The sequence below is a fragment of the Zingiber officinale genome, chromosome 4A (assembly GCF_018446385.1).
Source record: "Zingiber officinale cultivar Zhangliang chromosome 4A, Zo_v1.1, whole genome shotgun sequence".
NCBI classification, from domain to species: Eukaryota; Viridiplantae; Streptophyta; class Magnoliopsida; order Zingiberales; family Zingiberaceae; genus Zingiber; species Zingiber officinale.
Window position 1 is genome coordinate 90,940,611 of NC_055992.1, and position 21,671 is coordinate 90,962,281.

The following is a 21,671-nucleotide window of genomic DNA, read 5'->3' on the forward strand; positions in this document are numbered from 1 at the left end:
AGGCCTTTTGATGTATCACACCTAAGGCTTCCTCCTCGTGGTCAAGCATGAGGCGGCGACAACAATGAAGAGTGTGGCTCCGAAGACTACAGCCATTAGCGGAACGGGAATTAAAATCCACAATATGAAGAATAGGATGATGTGATCTACGGTATGCTAAGTTCGATCCTACCTAAAAGGGTCATGTTTGAATCCTACACGTTGGTTACCATTGTATACCAATTATTAATTTTTTTTTTTTTTAAAAAGTCATATAAATTTACAAGTCATATAAATTGTTAATTGGTATATAACGAGTGAATTCGGATACTATCCTTATTGGTAGAGGTTCGAAGAACTTTATTCTTTGATCGAGGTTAAGTTTAAATAATTTAATTAGTCGATTCATATTTAGGGTTCGATGGGTATTGGATCTTGATCCATCATTGCCGGATCGGATTCACTTTTCCTAATTGTCATCGGACCCTCGCTTCGGCTCCATATCCACTACCAAATCGGCAAAAGCCCGAGACCCTCGCCGCCTTGAGATGGCTCTGTGTGGTTCGATCTCTAGGTCGACAACGAGGAGTCTCCGTTCGTGTCTTGGTCTGCCGGTGACTGACTCCCGCCACCCACGCCGCCGGCTCTCCTCTATTCCTGCCCGGTAAAAGTCGGTGACATGAAATCTATTGCGGTGGTTCTCTGGGTTACTGATCTATTACTCGGCTGGTTGTCAGGAGAATTGGGGTGCGTCCAGCTTCTTCTTCCTTTGCAGGCGCTGGATGCGGCTCCACGCCTCACGTCTCGTCTGTCCCTTAGCATGAGAGCGTGCTGCCAGTTCTCCACGGGTAACCCTTTGTCTAAACACATGAATTGGAAGATGTCATTCTTTGTTTTTGCTAGTATTTATACAAATAAACCACACCTGGTTTCTGGATCATGCAAGACACAAGTTTCCATTTGCTAATCAATTACTTTCTCCAGTCCGTATGTTTATATGGTATCGATCCTTCTTCCATCCACCTCCTTCCGGACATCTTTCCTCCTTCAGAGTCGAATAGGGCTTCTGTTGCCTTGCCACCTGCGGCGGTTGCAATCTTCATTGTTGCGTTTCTACATTTCATCACCTTGAACTCTTGACAACGTCATCATATCACCGGCATCTCTTGTAATCTGTTAAATTGCAGATTACTTCATTCCTCTAGTATATTTCATATGTGATCTATCTAAACTGTAAAATTAGAATTGATCCATAAAAAAACCACAGCTGTTGATGCTCTCCTTCCTTCATAAAGATAATTCTGCAATGGCTCATATAACATTTTCAGAAATGGCGAGTGAGATATCTCAACCATTCATGGTAAAATTGGATGGAGCTTATTTTCTCTAATGGTCTCATCTTATGTCTATTTATCTCGAATGATGCTAAAACATCATGTGTATCCGTCTCAGAAGATGCAGGCCATGGAAATACATTACTGGATTTTCTCAGAAACTGATAAATAGGAAATATATAATGATAAGATCCTCACATAGATAACAAATATAGATTTCTTTCATTAATCAACATGCAACTTGTCAAATTCAATGTTTGCGTGTTCCTTTGAATGATGTGTCATTAGATGAATTTCGTTTTAAAATATAAACTTGAGATAGATTGTAAGACATCTGTAGCTACAACCATAATATCCTGTTGAGTTCTACTCTCTAATGACTATCATTTGGTACCAAAGTGTCCTCATAAAATCTAACTGGACTATTGGTACTGAGGTATGCTGCAAGTATCTTGAAGAATTTTGACTTGTATAGTTTCTAATGGCCCTACAAGAATCACAACAAATTCTTTGTAGGCTTATTAGAAACTGTACAAGGGAAGAATCTTCTGGATACTTATAGATAGCTAAGCATTGACAGTCCATTTAGGTTCTACTAGGTAAGGTAAGGTAAGCTAAGCATTAACACAGTTCATTTAGGTTCCATTAGGGCTAGTTGTCCCAGATGATAGCCATTTGATAGTGGAACTCAGAACAAACTATCTTGATTGTTGCTGCAGATGCCTTGTGTTCATTTGAACTTTATTTTAAAGCAAAATTGTTTCGTGATACCTGATACAAAATAATTTTTGGACTTCTATGGTGGTGTTGAATTTGCCAAGTTGCATGCCAATTGATGTAGAAATTATATTTGCTGTCCAAGTCGAGATCTTTTTGTTGTTTATTTTCTATTTACCAAATTTTGGGAGGGTCTTAGGTGGTTTGACATCACAGGTAATGCTTGAGATAAATATGCATGAGATAAGACCATCGGAGAAATTTAGTTCCATCCAATTTTACCATGATTTGTTGAGAGATATCACTATTCATTTCTAAAAATATTATCAGAGCAAATGCAGAATTATTTTATCATGGGGATCACTGTATATACATATGGAAAAAACATAAAATTACATATAAATTTGGTATCTACTTCGTAAGAGATGAGGAAACTTCACACAATCAATGAGTTTGATCCACATTATTTTTAACGTTTACAACAATTGATTAGTCAATTAGAGTAATCTGCTCATTTAAAATTTGTGCTTCTACATGCCTCATAATCACTTCATGTTCCAAGTACCTGCTTCGGTGGGAAACAAAGTGTAACCAAGAGTCAAGCAACATTACAAACAATTGCATTACATCAAACATAGTTTTACTCTAACAATTTCAATTAATCCTCGCCTTTGTTCATAAGAGCAGTATGATCTTTCTTCAAATAAGGGTAGGATGTGAAAATAATAAAGGATTAAACCAAAATTAACCTAGAAAATATGGGGCATGCCTTGTTAGTGCCAACTATCTGGAACTGACAATATAAGTCTTATTTTGTCTTTAAATCCTTTGCAAGCTTACATCACCGAAGATATTCAAATCTTTTGATTATCTAAAAATATCACATAAGATTGACATAAGATACATAGAGTTCTAAAGTGCACTTGATATCCATCTTCCTAACATAACGTAGATTCTAAACCAATCAAAATCTAAATAACTTAATTGAGCTAAATGGCGGGACTAAATTCCATGTACTGAATCCAAATAATTGAAATAAATTTCACTTATTTCTTTCAGATAGCATCTTCTACCTGCACATTAACTTGAAGTTTCAAATGGATATAAAACACAACTCACTACAGCTGTTACTAGAGCAATGATGTATCTCTGTTGGGCATGAAAGAAAATAGATGTTTGCTCAGGTTAATCTGTTGTATTTGTAGTGTAAAGGTCTAGTAATGAATTCTTTTAGTAGTTAAGAAACCATAGAGAGAAAACCCTAACAATGACTAGAAATGAGAGCCTCTTCTCCTACGTCCAATGTACCATTAGCATCCATTGAATCACCCATCTTTTCCACCTATATACCCCAAAACAAATCATATCAATGATTGGCTAAAATTAGTCTCAGAAAGAGTAATAATTCCAACGTATTGGGGAAATGAGGCTGATGCAGCATAATATCACCGTTATTAGTCCTTTGTATTATCCATTTTTTCCTATAAACATGAAATCAACTCAATATAGAATTTCACAATAGTATCTGACTAACAGTGAACTATTATAAAACTATGATAGCTTTCAATAAATAAAATGAGAGCTCTGAGGGGGCAAAAAAAAAACAAAAGCAGGCATTTTAAAAACAAATTATCACCTACATGACTATTGATCCCACTCAAATAACATAATTTTCACCGTCTATTTATTGTTCAAGTATAAAGTAGAAAAACAAGGAGACTATTTTTCAGTGTTATAAAAATCGACCTAGGCGGCCGCCTAGGCATTGGGCGCAAGCCAGCTGCACCAAAACATGTTGATCGACCAACCTAGGTGTCCTTGGCGCCTAGACGGGATTAGGCAGCCCTAGGCGCCGGTCGAATCGTCTAGGCGTCGTAAAAATAATGCAGGTTTTTCATTTTTTTTTTGTTTGAGCTTTTAAACTTAAAGCCCAAATAAAAAAATTGAAATATAACGTGTTGGGCTTAAGTTCTATAAGCCTTAAACTTTGGTCCAACAAGAAAAGAAATAAGTTGGATGTGAACAATCTAGTATTTGTCCAATGTAATGCTAGATTGTTGAACAAACAAAAAAGAGAGAGAAAAGAATGCCAATGTTCTTCTTGCAAAAGATGTTTCAAATGCACAAGGTTGGATTGTAGATGGTGGGGAAGATGATGAAGTTGAACCAGGTTCCGAGATCACTTGGAAAATGGTTGATGAAGCAACCGGAGCAAATGAAAATCTACAACTCCGAAGAAACTCTAGAGTGAGAGAACTTCACAAGGATGATTTTGCATCCAAAGAAGAAGGGGAGGATCACAATGATGATATTGGATTTGTGTCAGATGAAAAACATGTTGAAAATTATGGAGAAGAAGTAGAATAAATTTGTGATGTTTTATTAGTTGTGTAATTTTGAACTCATTTTAAATTTGATGTTATTGTGTTAGAGTTATAAAATGTGATTTATTATGTAATTTATGTTGATACCGTGGAATCCGCCTATTAGAGCCTAGTCTCTGCCTAGGCGCTAGGCGTTGGTCTAGCGCTAGACTAGTGGCTAGCGAATTTTAGATCGTTGCCGTTTTTCAAACCTGCTTGATATCTAAACATATAAGTTAGTTTCACTCATGGAAATAAGAAAGAAAAGAACAAGGTATGCCCTTAGCGTTAGATTTTTACAACAAAGAAAATTATAATTCTGTTTTAAAGATAGATCCTACAACAATTTAAAATTACAGAAAAACAAGCAAAAGTTGGAAAAGAGGGGAAAAAACAAGTAGTTTTATTCTGTCCTAGGGCACCCCTCTAGTGCTAGACCTTGCTCTTGTCACAAGTACAGATTTTTTCCACGATTCCTCATTGTAACATGTTGCTTTCGTAGTTCTTTGTCTTTAGCAAGCCCTGGTTGATCGAATTAACTATTGAGGGAGGCAACGGAACCTTCTTCATTCACTCGTAGTGGCCTATTCTCAATTTTTAGTAAATCGCAATGGCGATAGGCTATTTTTTCCTCTGTAGCTAAATTAGGATGACTTGCAAGAAAAGATTAATGTGGGTCAATATACCTTATGTCGTAGGAACTCCTGATGTTACCTTATTTACTCACTTATTTGTAATTGCTCATATATCCCTCTTGGACTATTGTTATTTTGGTTGTTCATGTGCTTAGGCGGTCTTATAAGCTGCTACATATTTAATTATTTATGGTGTATTATATTTCAATTGTAGATTGTTATTATCTGCTCTTAATATGTTGAATGTTATGTGGTATCTAGGATGTATTATGACATTTTATTGAATAGGCGGTCTCCTTTGGTTAAGGTTATGGTAAACTTAGGACATAACATAATAATTGAATGACTTCTAGGGGATGTGGACGTCGGGGCCTTTGGCACAATTAGGATGATTTCTTGACCATGTAGTAGTTATATTGGTTGTTTTTACCTGACTGTGCATTTGCTAACTAATGAGTATGACGAGTTAGATGCAACACATTTGGGCTATCTTTAGTAGTTGTGCATGTGCTGGCTATCTTTAGTAGTTGTGCATGTGCTAGAGAGAGACAAACATCATTTTGTACTTTGAAAAACAAAAGAGGGTGTAGTGGCTCACGCGGTCACACCCATTGGATGACTCTGAGCATGTTTGTTGAGTGGTATTTAGCGGATTGCAACGAATCAAGATTTTGTAGTTACTTTTCCTTTCTCGCAGCTTATAACATGGTATATTTCCTTAGTTACCCTTTATTTTGTTATCAATACATCATACTATTTGCCTAGTTTCTTTTCCCTGATAACCAACTTTTGCTCTCTGGAGTTGGGTTGAGCTTTGATCATTGCTAGGCAGAGATCCTGAGGTCACTTTGAAGGATTTGTAGCTTTATGCTTTTGTTATCTTTTATTTGTTGTCTATGTACTTAAAGGTTCTTTTATATGTAAGTGTTCATATAGTCTTTCATTTTGTCACGAGTGAATTATAACTTAATGGTTAATAACCTTTACGATTTCTTTTACTTGGTGAGTTTTTAATTGTGTAAATTTTTTAAAATAATCAATTGGATATGTGGTTCTATTTGGTGTGGTTGATTGAGATCTAGTAGGTGCCAAGGCAAATTGTTGCACGATCGGTGTGGGTTCCATGGACATGATATGTGGTACGGATATGAAGATTTATAATGGTTGTTCTAGTTGGGGTTGATCAGTTTCATTTCCTCGTTTAATGTACGTATTTGTCATAATTCACATCGTCTAATTGGAACATTTATTAGTTGTCTAAGTACATATTCATATCATCTTAAACTTATCTCTCAGAGTTTTCCTTTAATAGGCATAATTTTGAGTTTCTTTCTAATGTTTTCATTTTTTATCATGTCCATTCTTGTATGTCCGTACATCCACCTTAATGTCCTCATCTGTACTACTCTATTTTCTGCTTGTGTGCTTGAGACATTACCCAATATTCAACTCCATATAACATAGTATGTCTATCTATTATTTTGTAAAATTTTCCTTAAGTTTTAGACCCGCTTTACGATCACAAAGAACACTTGACTCTCTCGTCCATTTCAATCATTTTACTTGTATTCCATGTAAAACATCTCTTAGCCTCTCCGTTCGTTTACATATATTTAAAGCTTAGTTATAATAATTCGTCATCTTATATCTTAACAATTGTTTTACTATGCCTAGTTTCGCTAAATTTAAATTTCATATATTCTATTTTACTCTATCAAGCCTAAAACCTTTAAATTTCTAGTTTCCTGCCATTTCTTATAATGTGGACTATTTGAAAAATGGGAATAAATTCAATTTCTATGTTCCCATAGAAAATTAAAGCCAAACAATTTTAAGCAATGCGACTATTATGTCCATAGCTTTAATTTGGGATTTATCATGTAGTAAGAAGTTAATTACTGTTTAATCGATGAATTTGAGGTTGAATCGGTTTATTTAAAGCTGAATCTATATGTTAGAGGCTTATTTTCTTAATGTAATGAGGCTTTATTGTTGGTCAATTTGAGGTTTATTGGTTCTTTGAGGCTGGTTAAAGTGAGGATCAAGTTGAATTTGAATCGAGTGTCAACCAAATTCAGATCAGTCAAATTGGAGATTTATTGATTGAACTAAATTTGAACTGATTTATTCTATGTAAATCGATCTGGTTCACTTTCGTTTGGTTGTATCATATGGAGCTTCTCTTTCCCTTTTCATCTGCTATTCCTTTTCTGAAAAAAAATCCTCTTGTCCTTGGTTCTCATCTTCCTTTATCTCCCTTGCTATTCTTTCTCTGTACTTGAGAAGAACAATTCTCCAGCTGCGCCTCTCCGTCAGCGAGCATCCATGGTTGGTTCCTTCTCCATCCCAACGTTCGCTTGACCTCACCTCCATTGTAGTCTGGCAAGTCTTCTCCCTTGATATGGTAGTCTCTGCATCCCTTCTTCAGCAGTAGAGCAGTGAGCCAACCTTCTCATCCTGATTTTAAGCAATAGAAATCAGAACTTGGTACATGTTTCCACTGCTTAAACACCTCTTTGCCCAATTTGCAAAGCAAGGAGACTCAACAGCGAGCAGAGGAAGTGTGGGCTAGGCAGTAGCAGCTGGCTTTGTTATTCCCTTCATCTACTTATTTGCTAGCAGCCTCCGCATGCCTTTTTGTGATTTATTACAAGTAAGCATTATGAGGAAGTGTTTCCCTTTTTGTTTGAGATTGGTTTAAGGAGTTTTCCCTCATGATGTTGTGCAATGGTAGCATTTTGTGTTGATCTTCCATTGTTCTCACTGAAATTTGATCATATGGTAAGCATCTTATTGCTATGGTCTTGTTGTAGGCTATGTAGAATTTCTAAGGCTTTAGAATATTGTGTGTATGCTTGTACTTTTTTAGGGGTGTAATTGTGGGCACAAAACTATGCTGAATTTGAGGAGATGTTCTTACTTGTTTCTCTCGAACTACGGAATACAGCTTGATGGTATTTTAAAACTTCTGTTCTTTTAAGAAGGGTTTAAATTGGGAATTTAAGAGATGAATTGGGGGTTGGGGATAGAACTTAGATCAACAAGGAGCTAAAACATGGGCAGAATTGTTGGTGAATCTTCCTGCTTATCTTGATGTATAAATGTTAGGCGGGATAAATATATTGGATGTAAAATTTAAGAGGGTTTATTTTCAAAAGTAACTTAAATCTTTCTCCTTCCCATGACATATTCCTTGATAATTATTGATGCTCCATTCCAGTTTTAATGCTTCATTTTTGTACTGGATCATGGTTGTAAATTTATTTGGACATGACCGTGCTTATTTAAATTGATTCTTAAAAGTCTGATGTATTACCTAGTTATAATGGATTGCGTAACCTTACTACAACTGAAATGGAAGCTTAGTTTAGCCTGAATGGATCTTAGAAGAAAGAAAGTGGGAGCCTATAACAAGTTTTAAACTTAATGAAATGGCGAACATTTACCAAATTGTGATTGATACACCAGATCTATAAGAAAGAAAAAAAAAAGTGGAAATTGGGAAAACTATTAGCCATGCCATATTATCTAGGGGCTTAGTTCCATGGATGTTTTGGGGCAGGGTGGGACTTTGATTCATAAACATGTAGGAAAACACTAATGTCATGTAACACAAAATGACTAGTATACCTCTTTGGTGTGGCAAATTCAAGTTTTGTGACACAAAAACAACTTTTCAATAATACCATTTAGCTAAACCACATTCAGCAACATAGACAGACTTTCATCTAGGATTATCATATTGTTTTTGTTCAATTCATTGATCTAAACTGATCATATATTCCTATCTTAATCTCATCCAAGCCTTTTGCTACAGCACAACCTGTTGTTGATGGAATATTGTGGATCTGAGTTTGGCCAGTTTCATCTTTGGGGCATAATCCATTCCATAGGGAAATATGTTGGGTAGGTTTCTCTAGAATTTTTTTCCCCCTGACTTAGATTTATTTTCATCTAGCTTCTATGAAATTCTAGTTCTAATTCATTTCCCGCTTGTTCAAGGTTAGGTGAGCAATAGGGTCCTTGCAAATGAGCCAACCTTCTGTAATTCTTGCCACGGCAAGCTATGATCACACTATCAGATTCTGGGAGGCCAAAAGTGGGCGCTGTTATCGCACCATTCAATACCCAGATTCTGTGAGTGCATCAATTCCTGGATGGACCTATTGCATTTTTTCCTCCAAGAAGATAGAAGTTTGTCCTGAGTTCTTTCAATGTCCAAAAATTGACTTCTGTCACTGGCCGTACAGTATAAAAATGAATCATACTCTGTAAACTCTCATGTACCTGTAGACTCTTCGAACTATTCCTCTAACGACATTTGCTTTTATGAACCATGATAATAATTCTTTTATCTGCAGCAGGTCAATAGGCTTGAGATAACACCTGACAAAAGATACTTAGCTGCTGCTGGCAATCCCAACATCCGCCTTTTCGATGTTAACTCTAATAGTCCACATCCAGTATGTCTACATGTTCAATGATGTTTTTTTTTTCTATGCTTTTATTTGTTTGACCTAAATTTTTCTCATGCTATCTGGTTTTAGGTTTCCAGCTATGAATCACATACTAATAACGTTATGGCAGTGGGTTTTCAATGTGATGGAAATTGGATGTATTCAGGGTCTGAAGATGGTACAGTGAAGATATGGGATTTGAGGTATGAAATGTCTTCTTTTGTGCATTTTGTCACTTACCCATTCATCTAGATGACTTCTGTTGCATCATTTGCCAATGCAATTTACTCTTGATCAGATCATGGAACTTTTGTATAAGATGCGGCTAGATTAATTCCTCGTGTACTCTGATGTTCATATAGATAGGTAGAACATAATAACCTGTAGGTAAGGTTAAAAATATGGAGCTGTAGGCTATTGGGATGTTACTATCCAGTGAATTGTTTGCAGGCTCTTTGATCAAGTGTTATATTATACTTAATCTGTATACTGATAACCAAACTTCATCTCTCATTTATTTGTACCTTTTGTCAATACTTCAGAACTGCAACTTGCCAACGAGAATATGAAAGCCGTGCAGCTGTTAATACAGTCGTTCTGCACCCAAATCAAGTATTTTTGTATACTTTTGTTTCTTTTTACTGATCTGCACATATTCATGATTGATGCAACAGAAAAGCCTTTTATTTTTCTGAAAATGTATTTTTTTTTCTATAGCACTGTTGTATCGCCTGTTTTTTTTTTAGTTCCAGACTGTTACTCATTAATGTACTTATATTGTAGTCTTATTTTTGTTACCCATAATTGCTTGCATGCAACTCTGTTTCTAATGTTCGGGGCAGGAAGCCTGCTAAACAAAGTCATAGGATTAATCAACACCCTTATCATATTCAAAATGAAATGATATGAGGGATCCTGATGTATGACTGATCAAGGATTTTGTAGCGATGGCTAAGAATGTTTCTTAAATTCAAACCCTGGCCTAGGACCTTACTGTTGCACAGTGCCTTCTCATGATAACAATATTTCATCAAATTGATAAGGATAAAGAGTTTCTCTATGTTTCCTACTATGCAAGTGCTATATATTTTAATATATCCTTACTATTCTATGACAAATATTGAATTTTCCCTTCAAATTATGGTAGTTTCTTTTGCCTCAAGATAAGATTATCAAATTTGAGTTTTTCTTTTAATTGGCAAGAAATCTGCACGTGTAATTTTGATCTCTTTCCAATGCCAGAGCACTATATTCTGAACTACCATAGTTCTTACTATTTTACATAAGGAACTGGTGAACAAAAATGGAAGCATAAATGCGACAGATATTATTTATTACCTTAGTTTGGACTAGATCCACTAGTGATCCTAATAACTCTAGCACTTCTTATGATAAACTGTAGATATTAACTATGTCCAACTTGTTATAGAAAGTCTTCCAAAAATAAAAAAAATAAAAAAAAATAATGGCAATGAAGATGGAAACATGGTACTAGTGAAGTGCATGAGCAGCTCTTTTAATCAACGAGATTTGATTATTGATTATTCATTATTCTTGGAAATCAAATGCTCAGAATTGTCCTCTTTTTTGTTCGATTAGTTTGTAACTGATCCTCCTACCAATTTTGGAGCACTATTTTACAAACTATCAAGTTTAACTATCTTGCAGAAGGAACTAATATCTGGTGATCAAAATGGTAACATTAGAGTATGGGATCTCGCTGCAAATTCATGCAGCTGTGAGTTAGTAAGTACATTTGTTTTGTTATGAGATCTGATGAAAAAAAAAGTGTTCATATGTTGTGTTGAAATGCTGTTATTTAGTAATAAGTTAAAAGGGATATGGCCCAGATTGACTAGCCCATATTGCATGGCTGCAGGTTCCAGAGGTTGATACAGCTGTAAGGTCTCTGACTGTGATGTGGGATGGAAGCATGGTTGTTGCTGCAAATAATCATGGAACATGTTATGTCTGGCGCTTACTAAAAGGAACTCAGGTATCAAGTTTTGTTTGTTTCCTTAGTTGATATCATTTTTTGTCATTTCATTTACCAATCTGGGATTTCTTTTGTAGACAATGACCTACTTTGAACCACTGCATAAATTACAAGCACATAACGGCTATATCTTGAAGTGTCTGCTTTCTCCAGAATTTTGTGATCCCAATCGGTAACTACTAGTTGTCGTTACTCTGCTATTAACAATCAAATAAATCCATGGTGGTTGATTATTATTTCTCTGATTGGATTTGATAATAGTATCCTCATTGAAATAGCTGCCTCATTTGCCAACAATCAATTTAAGCACCATTTCTGAATGATTCATGATTTTAAATCTTGACATGTGATGTGCTATATTACTTTTAGGTATCTTGCTACTGCTGCATCTGATCACACTGTAAAAATATGGAATGTAGATGGCTTTACCTTGGAGAAGACTTTAACAGGCATGCAGACCTTTATCACCGTTGCTCAGTGGTATTACTCGGATTAATGTCTCATTTATACTCTGATAACATGATCAGGACATCAGCGCTGGGTATGGGATTGCGTTTTCTCTGTTGATGGTGCTTATCTGATAACAGGTGATGTAAATGACCTACAATCTTTTTTTTTCATTACATGCTAGTTATGTGAATACAATGCAATAATATATATCATTACATGCAGCTTCATCCGATACAACTGCAAGACTTTGGTCGATGTCCACCGGAGAAACCGTCAGGGTCTACCAAGGTCATCACAAAGCAACAATCTGCTGTGCTCTTCATGACGGTGCTGAATCAACTCCGACCTAAGTAGTGTTTGTTTATTACTTAAAGTGGTGCTCTTCAGGATGGTATTTCTGTCTTTGTGAGCTTATTTATGGAGTTTGAAGTCCACAACTATCCTAGGGACAATTTTTATGATACTTCATTCCCAGGCAACCAAGTTATGGTTACAGGATTACTTAGATCTTTCCCCATCAAGTCTTCTTCGACTCAATGTGGTTTAAGCTATCCGTTGGAAGACTTCTCATTGGGATCTTTAATGAAGATGATAAGCCATTCAATTTCACGACCAATGAGTTATTTTGCACCTAACACGAGGCGAAGAAATGCTGATAAACTTGTCACTGTAGATTATTTTGGCAAATGCATAAACTTCCCATCTAACTGGAAGGTTAAAGATGTATAATTGGTAGATAGACACACACATACAGGTCATTTAAAAGGACACTAGCTTCTGTGGGTGTGGTGAGTAATCAAATATCCAGAGGAACAATTAAGAGGATAAATAGGTTTGAAAGGTTGACTTCTGACTATCTGTAAAAAGAAAGATAAAATAAAGATTTACTGTTGTAGTGCTATGAAAATTGGATTTTGAATTCTAAACAATCTAGGTAATTATTGAGATTGAGAACATAGACATTATGTTTAAATAGGAAATGCAATTGCTATTTCTTGGGAATAGAACAATACCAATAAATATTAGGCTCAAAATAGAACATAAAAGATAGATTACTACTTAAAAAGAATAAATAAGGACTATTTTTTATAGGGTAAAAAAAAATCATACATAACATTTTTTTTATTTGTTTAGCTTGCATGACCTTTAATGACATGATTGCTATTTTTATGTGTGCATGAGTTTAAATTCATCAACTTTTTTAGTTTATTTTTATTATTTTTTTTCCAAGTAAAAGTTCATCCTAGACATCTATTAAAGGATATAATGGGAAGGTCAGGTTGATTCCCGTAATCAATTAAATCTATGCAACTTTAAGGAATAAATACTACCAATGCAAATTAACATGTTCATATATATCATTTTAATAAAAGGTAACTAAACATAAATTTAAAAAATTAATAAACTTAAGCAACTCACCTTCAGAAATGACACATGCACTTTTTTTTAAAAAATAAAAAATAAAAACAAACAAGAATAATAGCAACAACAACAATATTTTACATCTCTTCTCCTACATGGATTTTAAACCTTGTCGATTATATAAAAGTAAATACATTTTCAAAACCTGAACTTTACTCCTTTTGGAGGCAGGCGTTTTTTGGCTCTCTTATAGAACATTCAAATTCATGGTATGGAGAGTTTAGAAAGAAATCTTTGTATGCATGTATTCCTTCTAAATCTAGAAGGAAATCTAATAAGAACATTCCAATCAACACTGGCCAACTTTGTCACAAAATCTTCTCACTTGCCTGTTAAACTCTTCCACCCTTTTCTTTCTATTTAACGACCAACACCCTCCTAAATCCTCTCCCATCGGTACCGGGGCACGATGGCGTCGGAGAACCGAGATGTAAAGGTGGCCTTGCGAGAGAGGCATATCCTCAAAATGGAAGAGGAGAAGAAGAAGGTGGAGAATTTAAAAGAGGAGCTCCCCGAGTGCAACCGGTTGTTCATAAATGGTCGTTAATTTTTGTGTTCCAGAGATCGTTCCTCTTTTATCAAATGATTTCTTCCATTTGACTTCTGTTTTGGTCAAGCAGCTCTACAGTTCATGGAGAACAAGTTGGAGAAGTGCAGTGGCAAGAGATGCGTGCGCGTGTTCGGACGCATCATGTCTACTTCCGAGAAACTCGACGAGCCTGGCCACCGTACGAACGGATCGAGCTCGGTCTCAATGGAAGATGCCGGCCATGATCTGCCACCGACATCGCCGTTGCTGCCGAAGAAAGCGAGAAGGTATTGGACGGAGGAGCTGCACTGCCGGTTCCTCAAGGCCGTCGAGCAGCTCGGAGGCGCCCAGCGTTAGTGCAAGAAGCTTCACGCCCACGCCCTTCCTAATTTCAACCTCATTCAATTTTTATAGTTAGTTTTGTTTGTCACTCTCATCACTGGGCAGTTGCGACTCCGAAGCAGATCAAAGAGCAGATGGACGTGGAGGGCCTCACGAGCGACCAAGTGAGGAGCCATTTGCAGGTGAGTGTTGCGGCGGCCGGCGCGCCTTTTAACCCTCTTCTGTTGGTCGGCGATTTTTAACGGGGAGTTGGCTCTTGTTCTTTGGCTCAGAAACACCGGCTGAGCATGCGCGAGAGGGCGGGGCTGAGCTTCCACCTGGAAGGAGGCGATGCGCGGGTTCAGCGCGAGGAAGATGAAGGGGAAGAAAGGGGCTGAAGCCCGGCATTGGAACATTAATTTATTATTATTATTTTTGATTTTGAGGTTATAAAAAAAATTAGAATATGAAATAAAATGAGAAACTCTTGGCTCCGTAGATTTTTTATTAATCGCTTTTTTACTCGATAAAAAGATTTTATGAAAAGAAACGAAAAAGGAAGATATTTGAGCTTTGGCGAGATGATTGGCGAAGTCGATGGATGGGGAATGGCATGCGGACACGTGTGCGAGATCGAGTGTGAGTCAGAGAAAAGCGGGGTGCCTATTTTAGAGTGTGCCAGCTACTCGATTCGTCGGTGAAAAATCAAGAGAGAGAGAGAGAGAGAGAGAGAGTGAGAGTGAGAAGGGGGAAAATGGCGAAGTCCGTGTCGATCTCCCTTCTTCTGCGTCTCTTCCTCCTCTCCTTGCCGGCCTTTCTCGCCTTCTGCGCCGCGGAAGCCCTCGATCCCCGGCCGCGGGAGTTACCGTCCTTCATGGTCCAGGAGATCAAGGTGCGCGACAATTTTACCTCGTTTTTGTTTTTAAGCTCTTTTTGATGTGGCTGGTTGTGATCTTACAGAAGGAGGTGGGGTGGAGTTGCTCCTACACTGTGAAGATTAAGACCAGCTGCTCTTCGGGCCGCTACACCAGAGATTGGATCAGCCTTGTTTTTGGTGATGCGTACCGTAACGAGGTCTCTTTCTGCATTTAATTTCTTTTAAATCGAGTAAGCTTTTTTACATAGACTTTATGCCTTCCGCATTCATCTGAAAATGACCGGCTTTTTATTTGTTTAGAAAAAACTTTTTTTAAAAAAAACTTTTTTGGTGTGTTTGCTTGGCAGAAGCAAGAGGAAAAAGAAACGAGTTGGTTAATATCTATTGTTAGCTGGAGAAGAGTAGAAGATTAAGGAATTTAATTTCGTTCACTTTATTTTATTTTATTTTCCAAACTATGTAGAAATGATTGATAGAAAATGAAATTTGAGTCTTTTATTAAGAAGAAGAATGGGAGTGGGATGAAAAATATATTGTTTTATTTATTTTCCTTCACTAAGCCTTAACTCTTAAGTTACTTATCTTTATTCCTGTCCTCCAAATATACATAGTATTTATGCGTTTAATCTCGTCTATTTGAAGGAAAGAGAAATGTAAGAAGGAATTTAATGTTGGCTATTCTTTCATATTTTTCCAGCTAAATTGAACGTGGAAGGAATGAAATTTGAGTTACTAATAAATGACATTTACTTCTTCCTCTCGATTCATAAGATGGATGGAAAGAAGTTAATATATTTACTTGCCTTTTCTTTTCTACTTCTTTTCTTCTTGATTCCTCCCAAATAAAAAGAATATTAATTTCTTTGTTTATTTCATTCATATACATGAGACTCATATTCCCCGGTTAGTATTCATATGTGAATTTAATTCTATCAAATTCTTTCATATTATTTCTGCCCAAATTGAACGGGGAAGGAAAGGAAGTTCCAATCACTAATAAATACAACGTTCACCTTTTCTTGTTTTGATTCCATAAAAAAAAAATGTATGGATAGTAGATAATATAGTTCTTTTTTTTTTAAAGTTCTTGTCTTCTTAATTCCTCTCTTTCAAATTGAAGAAATATAAACTAATTTGTACATTTCATTCATATATACATTAGACTCATTATTTTCATGATTACTATTCATATGTTTTTATGTATGTGGCTGTTATTATTGGAGTAAGAAATTAAAAAACTTTAAATGGTGGAACAAGAATTAACTAGGAAGCTTTTATTTTCTTTTTGCCTGCTCGGTGAACAGAGGCCTTGCATAGGCGGAACATAATTTATCCATAACTTAATGTCATGAATGGAGGCTAACTGGGATTATCCATAATTTTTGACCGCCACGTGCGCTTCCCAATTTACCCTGGTGACCGGTGGGAAACTTCCGTGGGACCGGGCTGGTCACCCCTAGAGATCCTCAATGAGGCTAACTCGGATTATCATTTTTCGAGTAGGTTAAAATAATCTGGTCACCTACACAAGATTATATCTGAAGCATCAGAAAAGACTATCAGGAAGATAGCTTCTAAGAGCATTCATATCAGTTACCCTATCTAAAAATTTTACCTTAAATTTTAGATAGAGTAGCTAAAAAGACTATCAGGAAGATAGCTTTTATTTTATTTTTGACTGCTAGGTGAACAGAGGCCTTGCATAGGCGGAACATAATTTATCCATAACTTAATGTCATGAATGAACATAATTTATCCATAACTTAATGTCATGAATGGAGAGAATTACGGTGGAGTTATACGACTTTGAATTTCAAATTGCTCACATAGAACTGATTTGAGCATCCACATTCTTATGAAACTCGAGTAGGTTAAAATAATCTGGGGCTATGGTGTCGTGGTAGGACATCCAGGTTGTCATCCAGGCACCTGCCGTTCGAACTCCAGCTATGGCGTATTTGTAGGAAATTTTCCTCCAAATGGGGGGAGGGCGTAACCAAAAGATGCTGGGCTTCTGGGCAGACCGCCACGTGCGCTTCCCGATTTATCCTGGTGACCGGTGGGAAACTTCTGTGGGACCGAGCTGGTCACCCCAGAGATCCTCAATGAGGCTAACTAGGATTATCATTTTTCGAGTAGGTTAAAATAATCTGGTCACCTACACAAGATTATATCTGAAGCATCAGAAAAGACTATTAGGAAGATAGCTTCAAGAGAAATTAGTTAAAGATCTGATTTTTCTACTCATTGATGACTTTTTGTAACTTTTATTTCAGCTTAAATTTGTCCAACATTTGATACAACCAACATAATATAACATGCAAAACATCTTGCAAAGCCAACATAAAATTTTGACAAGGGAATATAATGCAATATGAGAAGAGGGATTTAATAGATAGCAATTAGTCTAATTTAAGTGAATGTTAGAAAATTATAGTATTAATTGTTGGCATAACAAGCAAAAAATATTCTTCGCTAGGCTTCTGGGTTGAATTTCAAATGGCTCACATAGATGCTGGGCTTCTGGGCTGACCGCCACGTGCGCTTCCCGATTTACCCTGGTGACCGGTGGGAAACTTCCGTGGGACCGAGCCGGTCACCCCCAAAGATTCTCAATGAGGCTAACTGGGATTATCATTTTTCGAGTAGGTTAAAATAATCTGGTCACCTATACAAGATTATATCTGAAGCATCAGAAAAGACTATCAGGAAGATAGCTTCTAAGAGCATCCATATCAGTTACCCTATCTAAAAATTTTACCCTAAATTTTAGATAGAGTAGCTAAAAAGTCTTTGCATCAGCTACCCTATCTATTCCCTAAATTTAGATTTGATGAATAGTGATTCTCTAAATTTAGGGAATCAAATCTCTACCCTAATATATAGTAATATTTCCTTTCAATCTCTCTCCTTCCATTAATTCTCTTTCCTTCTACTCATTCTCTAAATATAATAATAAAAAATAGAAGAAAGAGAAGAAAATAATAAAAAATTAAAGATAATGGAAATTTTAGGATAGTTGATGTACTTCTGGGTTGACCGCTACGTGCGTTTCCCGATTTATCCTAGTGACCGGTGGGAAACTTCCGTGGGACCGGGCTAGTCACCCCAGAGTCAATGAGGCTAACTGGGATTATCATTTTTCGAGTAGGTTAAAATAATCTAGTCACCTACACAAGATTATATCTGAAGCATCAGAAAAGACTATCAGGAAGATAGCTTCAAGAGAAATTAGTTAAAGATCTGGTTTTTCTACTCATTGATGACTTTTTGTAACTTTGATTTCAGCTTAAATTTGTCCAACATCTGATATAACCAACATAATATAACATGCAAAACATCTTGCAAAGCCAACATAAAATTTTGACAAGGGAATATAATGCAATATGAGAAGAGGAATTTAATAGATAGCAATTAGTCTAATTTAAGTGAATGTTAGAAAATTATAGTATTAATTGTTGGCATAAGCAAAAAATATTCTTAGTATAACCGTCAGTTGATCCTTCATGGTTCAAAAAATGGCGGTGCCCTGTGCCAGTTTTGAACTGAACATTAGACTATCTCCGTCTATATGATATGGGTTTGTTTGTCTAAATTGCAAAAATGAATAACATACTGCATTGTGGTTAGAATAATTTACTTGATATACGGTGCTTACTATTTTCATACTGGATGAAACTTGAATATGAAAAATAAACATCAAAACAGCAATTACCAGCCATTACTGCAGTAGGATATTGTGTTGAATGCTATCAATCTAAAACATGTTGTATTTCCCCTTATCCACACAGTTGTGAACTTATTTCTAATTTCAAATAGTTTCTTTTTTTTTAATTCCAAATATTGTGGTGAGGATCTGGAGCGTAAGAACTCTTTATTTGATGCACCTAATTTGGCGTTTCCCAAGTTTTTGGATTTTTTGTAGAACCCTTTTCCTTATTTACCACAATTAATATGCATATACTAATAGATAGTATTGTTATATATTCGAGCATGTTATTGTTGTTTATAACTTGTGTAGCTGTGTTCATCATACATTGTTGTTTTTTCCTATGTTTTACGGGTAATGTTATGGGTCTTAGCTCTTGCATTGCATTTGCGTTCATCACTCCATTGCGATTTTTTCAGGATGCACTACTATTAGATTTCATGTTACATATAATACAATATGCCCACAACCCTTACACCTGAATTGTCAATCCCCCTTTCTATATGTTACAGTTTTTCAAAAGATAATACCATGAATTTTTAATTGTAGGCATAACCCAAAGTAACTTCAACACAACCCATTGGCAGTATCAATTTTGGTGATATTATTTATGTTTAAAGGGTATGATTTTGTCGTCATCTTGGGCTGTCTCTTAAGGCAAAGCATGGTAGATTTTTTTGTCCTCCCTCATTGTTCAGGGAGAAGTCGGCTCTGTCTCCAGCTCTACCCTCATGTGCCTACATGCACTATCCCTCTGCATGACATCCTATAGTCGAAATGCTTCTATTATTTAACTGAAATGAATTAGTCTTTGGTTCTTGGAAAATACTATTGGAATGGTCGCTCCAATTGGATTTCAAAAACAATGAACTTCATGCAAATGGCATAATGCAGGACAGTACCATAGTTCTTTTTTTTCTCATTAGACCTTTTTCTAATTTAATTTTGTAAACTAAGAAACTAGGAAGCAACTTGTATAACAGTGTGGGTTGCCAATCTTATCATGTGATTTAACTTGTGTAGGTTGCTACTTGTTTGGAGAAACATGTTTGCCATCTTGAAAATGGTTATTGTTGTTGCTTGTTCTTTGTATACCTCTTAAAAACACTGCTGTGCTGCAGATATATGCACCAAGGCTAGACGATCCTTCATCAGGAGCATTCGAACGTTGCTCCACTGATACCTTCAAGATCGACGGGCCGTGCGGATACGGAGTTTGCTACTTGTACTTGCGGCGTGACGGTTGGGATGGATGGACTCCAGAATGGGTGAAGATCTACGAACCCAGTGATCGCCGCGCCCTCACCTTCTACTACGGTTCTCCCCTTCCCAATGGCATCTGGTATGGCTTCAACTATTGCCCAACTGCCTCCTCATCTTCGGACCCAACAAAGCAGATCCAATCGAAAGGAATGCCTGAGACCGAGTAAAATAATAGATCGAGAATTTGTCTTTGTAGACAACTGCATTCTCTGATCGTTATCTAAAATCTGGTATCCTTCTATCTGATGTTAGTGAGTTATTATTGTCCTTGCGATCATCTATGGAACAGCAGAAAAATAATTCATATAATTTGATCGTGTTACATTTCAATTCCCTGTTTACTTATGTTCTCCTCTTGGCTCGCTTGCCCGTGTCATGCTTCCCCGTGCTGAATCCGCAGCAGAGGCAGGCAGGCACCTTGGGAGATGGCGGCTCGGTGGCAGCTATAGTTGGCGGCCCCTTGGTTCTTATGCGGGCGATGCCTCCGGTGACTCCTCTCGCCGGCCCCACGCCTTGGTTGTGTCTCAGCGGTTCGCCGAGCTCCGCTGCCGGCCGCTTAGCCAATTCTCCAGAGAAGAACCTCTCGTTCCAAACCAACCCTGACGACCCTGATCTCCGGAACGTCGTTGCTGATCTCTGCAGCGTCGCCATTTCTCACCGCCGATCCTTTCTCCAGGATTTGGAATTGTATAATGAAAATGGAAGGACGATCGGAATTGTTCTGCAGAATTCTGAATAGCAAACAAGTCAACGGAAGGAACATGGAAGGAGAAAACAGGGCGCTGTCTTTGGTATATTAATATGAGCGATGCGCCGTGCCGTGACTAGATTTGTCTAAAAAAAGGATGGATTGGTTTCTTTGTTGGGCGGATCTTTCATCGTTGGGCGGATCTAGTGGAGATTCATCGAGTTGTGTTTCTTGTTTTGGCGTCGTGCGAGCTACGATTGGCCGCCTTTTGCTTTGTCGGCAAAACAAATTAGTTGAGAATGAGTGGATAAGCTATCATGCCGTCTGTTTTCATCAATCGGGACGTTTATTCGTGAGTTTTTTTTTTCGAGATCGAGTAATTAAAATTTAAATTATAGTGTCAGATTTGATCTTTTTGATAACTTCTCGTACCGCAGTCGTTTTGATTGTTGTTAGATATTATTAATTGATCACTCATTGTTTTTCTATTATCAATTTTGATCCGCGGCGTGGGTTCGATTAGTCGGCTCGTCAATAACTTGACGGTTCAAACCGGTGGGGTTCGATATGACCATGAATTTTATCGCATTTTTACTTTTGACACGTTTTTTAAATTATCAAGGCACTTCTTTGAATGATAAACGTATACTTCTTGATAAGAACTTTCAAGTAAAAAGACGAAGATTAGATTTTCTTTTCTTATATCTTATCTATTTATTTATCATTTATTGATAATTGCCTCAAGATACAATAGCTTTATGATTATCTTAATGAACTTTCAAAACTTTAGAACTAATTTTTAAAGTCAAGAGTAAGAGAGAAGTGAGAAAAATTCATAACTTGACAATTAAGAGAGTTGAACCAAATAAGTAAGATTTCTTTTATTTGGATGAAGAATTTTGGTAGAAGGTATGTGGGACTCTTTTACTTA

General features: G+C 36.7%; 4 protein-coding genes across 9 annotated transcripts; 3 read left to right on the plus strand and 1 right to left on the minus strand.

The window, feature by feature from the left end:
- The first annotated feature begins 482 nt into the window (after positions 1–482).
- On the plus strand, positions 483–12,432 carry LOC121970144 (target of rapamycin complex subunit LST8). 6 transcript variants are annotated; one of them, XM_042520645.1, is made up of 13 exons: positions 483–643; positions 717–827; positions 8,846–8,934; positions 9,031–9,165; positions 9,390–9,491; positions 9,576–9,688; positions 10,028–10,097; positions 11,154–11,231; positions 11,365–11,481; positions 11,559–11,653; positions 11,851–11,930; positions 12,009–12,068; positions 12,154–12,432. In XM_042520645.1, the coding sequence occupies exons 4-13, from the start codon at positions 9,058–9,060 to the stop codon at positions 12,279–12,281; spliced, it is 951 nt and encodes a 316-aa protein (XP_042376579.1). In that variant the 5' UTR covers positions 483–643; positions 717–827; positions 8,846–8,934; positions 9,031–9,057; the 3' UTR covers positions 12,282–12,432. The 6 variants fall into 6 exon arrangements, with proteins under 6 accessions (XP_042376579.1, XP_042376583.1, XP_042376581.1 ...); XM_042520649.1 differs by having other exon boundaries at positions 9,393–9,491; XM_042520647.1 differs by having other exon boundaries at positions 9,036–9,165.
- Positions 12,433–12,691: 259 nt separating this feature from the next.
- LOC121970146 (transcription factor HHO6-like) lies at positions 12,692–14,714 on the plus strand. The gene is made up of 4 exons (XM_042520652.1): positions 12,692–13,892; positions 13,974–14,234; positions 14,330–14,406; positions 14,497–14,714. Exons 1-4 carry the CDS (start codon positions 13,763–13,765, stop codon positions 14,599–14,601), a joined length of 573 nt encoding a protein of 190 aa, XP_042376586.1. The 5' UTR covers positions 12,692–13,762; the 3' UTR covers positions 14,602–14,714.
- Positions 14,715–14,868: 154 nt separating this feature from the next.
- Positions 14,869–20,382, plus strand: LOC121970147 (embryo-specific protein ATS3A-like). Its single transcript, XM_042520653.1, has 3 exons — positions 14,869–15,095; positions 15,164–15,277; positions 19,911–20,382. Exons 1-3 carry the CDS (start codon positions 14,958–14,960, stop codon positions 20,217–20,219), a joined length of 561 nt encoding a protein of 186 aa, XP_042376587.1. The 5' UTR covers positions 14,869–14,957; the 3' UTR covers positions 20,220–20,382.
- On the minus strand, positions 20,334–20,705 carry LOC121970148 (MAPK kinase substrate protein At1g80180-like). Its single transcript, XM_042520654.1, has one exon. The coding sequence runs from the start codon at positions 20,701–20,703 to the stop codon at positions 20,395–20,397; it is 309 nt and encodes a 102-aa protein (XP_042376588.1). The 5' UTR covers positions 20,704–20,705; the 3' UTR covers positions 20,334–20,394.
- Positions 20,706–21,671: the final 966 nt, after the last annotated feature.

Coding starts and splice junctions, on each gene's coding strand:
- LOC121970147 (XM_042520653.1), top strand. CDS start 14,958: ATGGCGAAGTCCGTGTCGATCTCCCTTCTTCTGCGTCTCTTCCTCCTC. Junction 15,096..15,163: donor TCATGGTCCAGGAGATCAAG/GTGCGCGACAAT, acceptor GTGATCTTACAG/AAGGAGGTGGGGTGGAGTTG. Junction 15,278..19,910: donor GTGATGCGTACCGTAACGAG/GTCTCTTTCTGC, acceptor GCTGTGCTGCAG/ATATATGCACCAAGGCTAGA.
- LOC121970148 (XM_042520654.1), bottom strand. CDS start 20,703: ATGGCGACGCTGCAGAGATCAGCAACGACGTTCCGGAGATCAGGGTCG.
- LOC121970144 (XM_042520645.1), top strand. CDS start 9,058: ATGAGCCAACCTTCTGTAATTCTTGCCACGGCAAGCTATGATCACACT. Junction 9,689..10,027: donor GTGAAGATATGGGATTTGAG/GTATGAAATGTC, acceptor TCAATACTTCAG/AACTGCAACTTGCCAACGAG. Junction 11,654..11,850: donor GAATTTTGTGATCCCAATCG/GTAACTACTAGT, acceptor TATTACTTTTAG/GTATCTTGCTACTGCTGCAT.
- LOC121970146 (XM_042520652.1), top strand. CDS start 13,763: ATGGCGTCGGAGAACCGAGATGTAAAGGTGGCCTTGCGAGAGAGGCAT. Junction 13,893..13,973: donor CAACCGGTTGTTCATAAATG/GTCGTTAATTTT, acceptor TTGGTCAAGCAG/CTCTACAGTTCATGGAGAAC. Junction 14,407..14,496: donor AAGTGAGGAGCCATTTGCAG/GTGAGTGTTGCG, acceptor TCTTTGGCTCAG/AAACACCGGCTGAGCATGCG.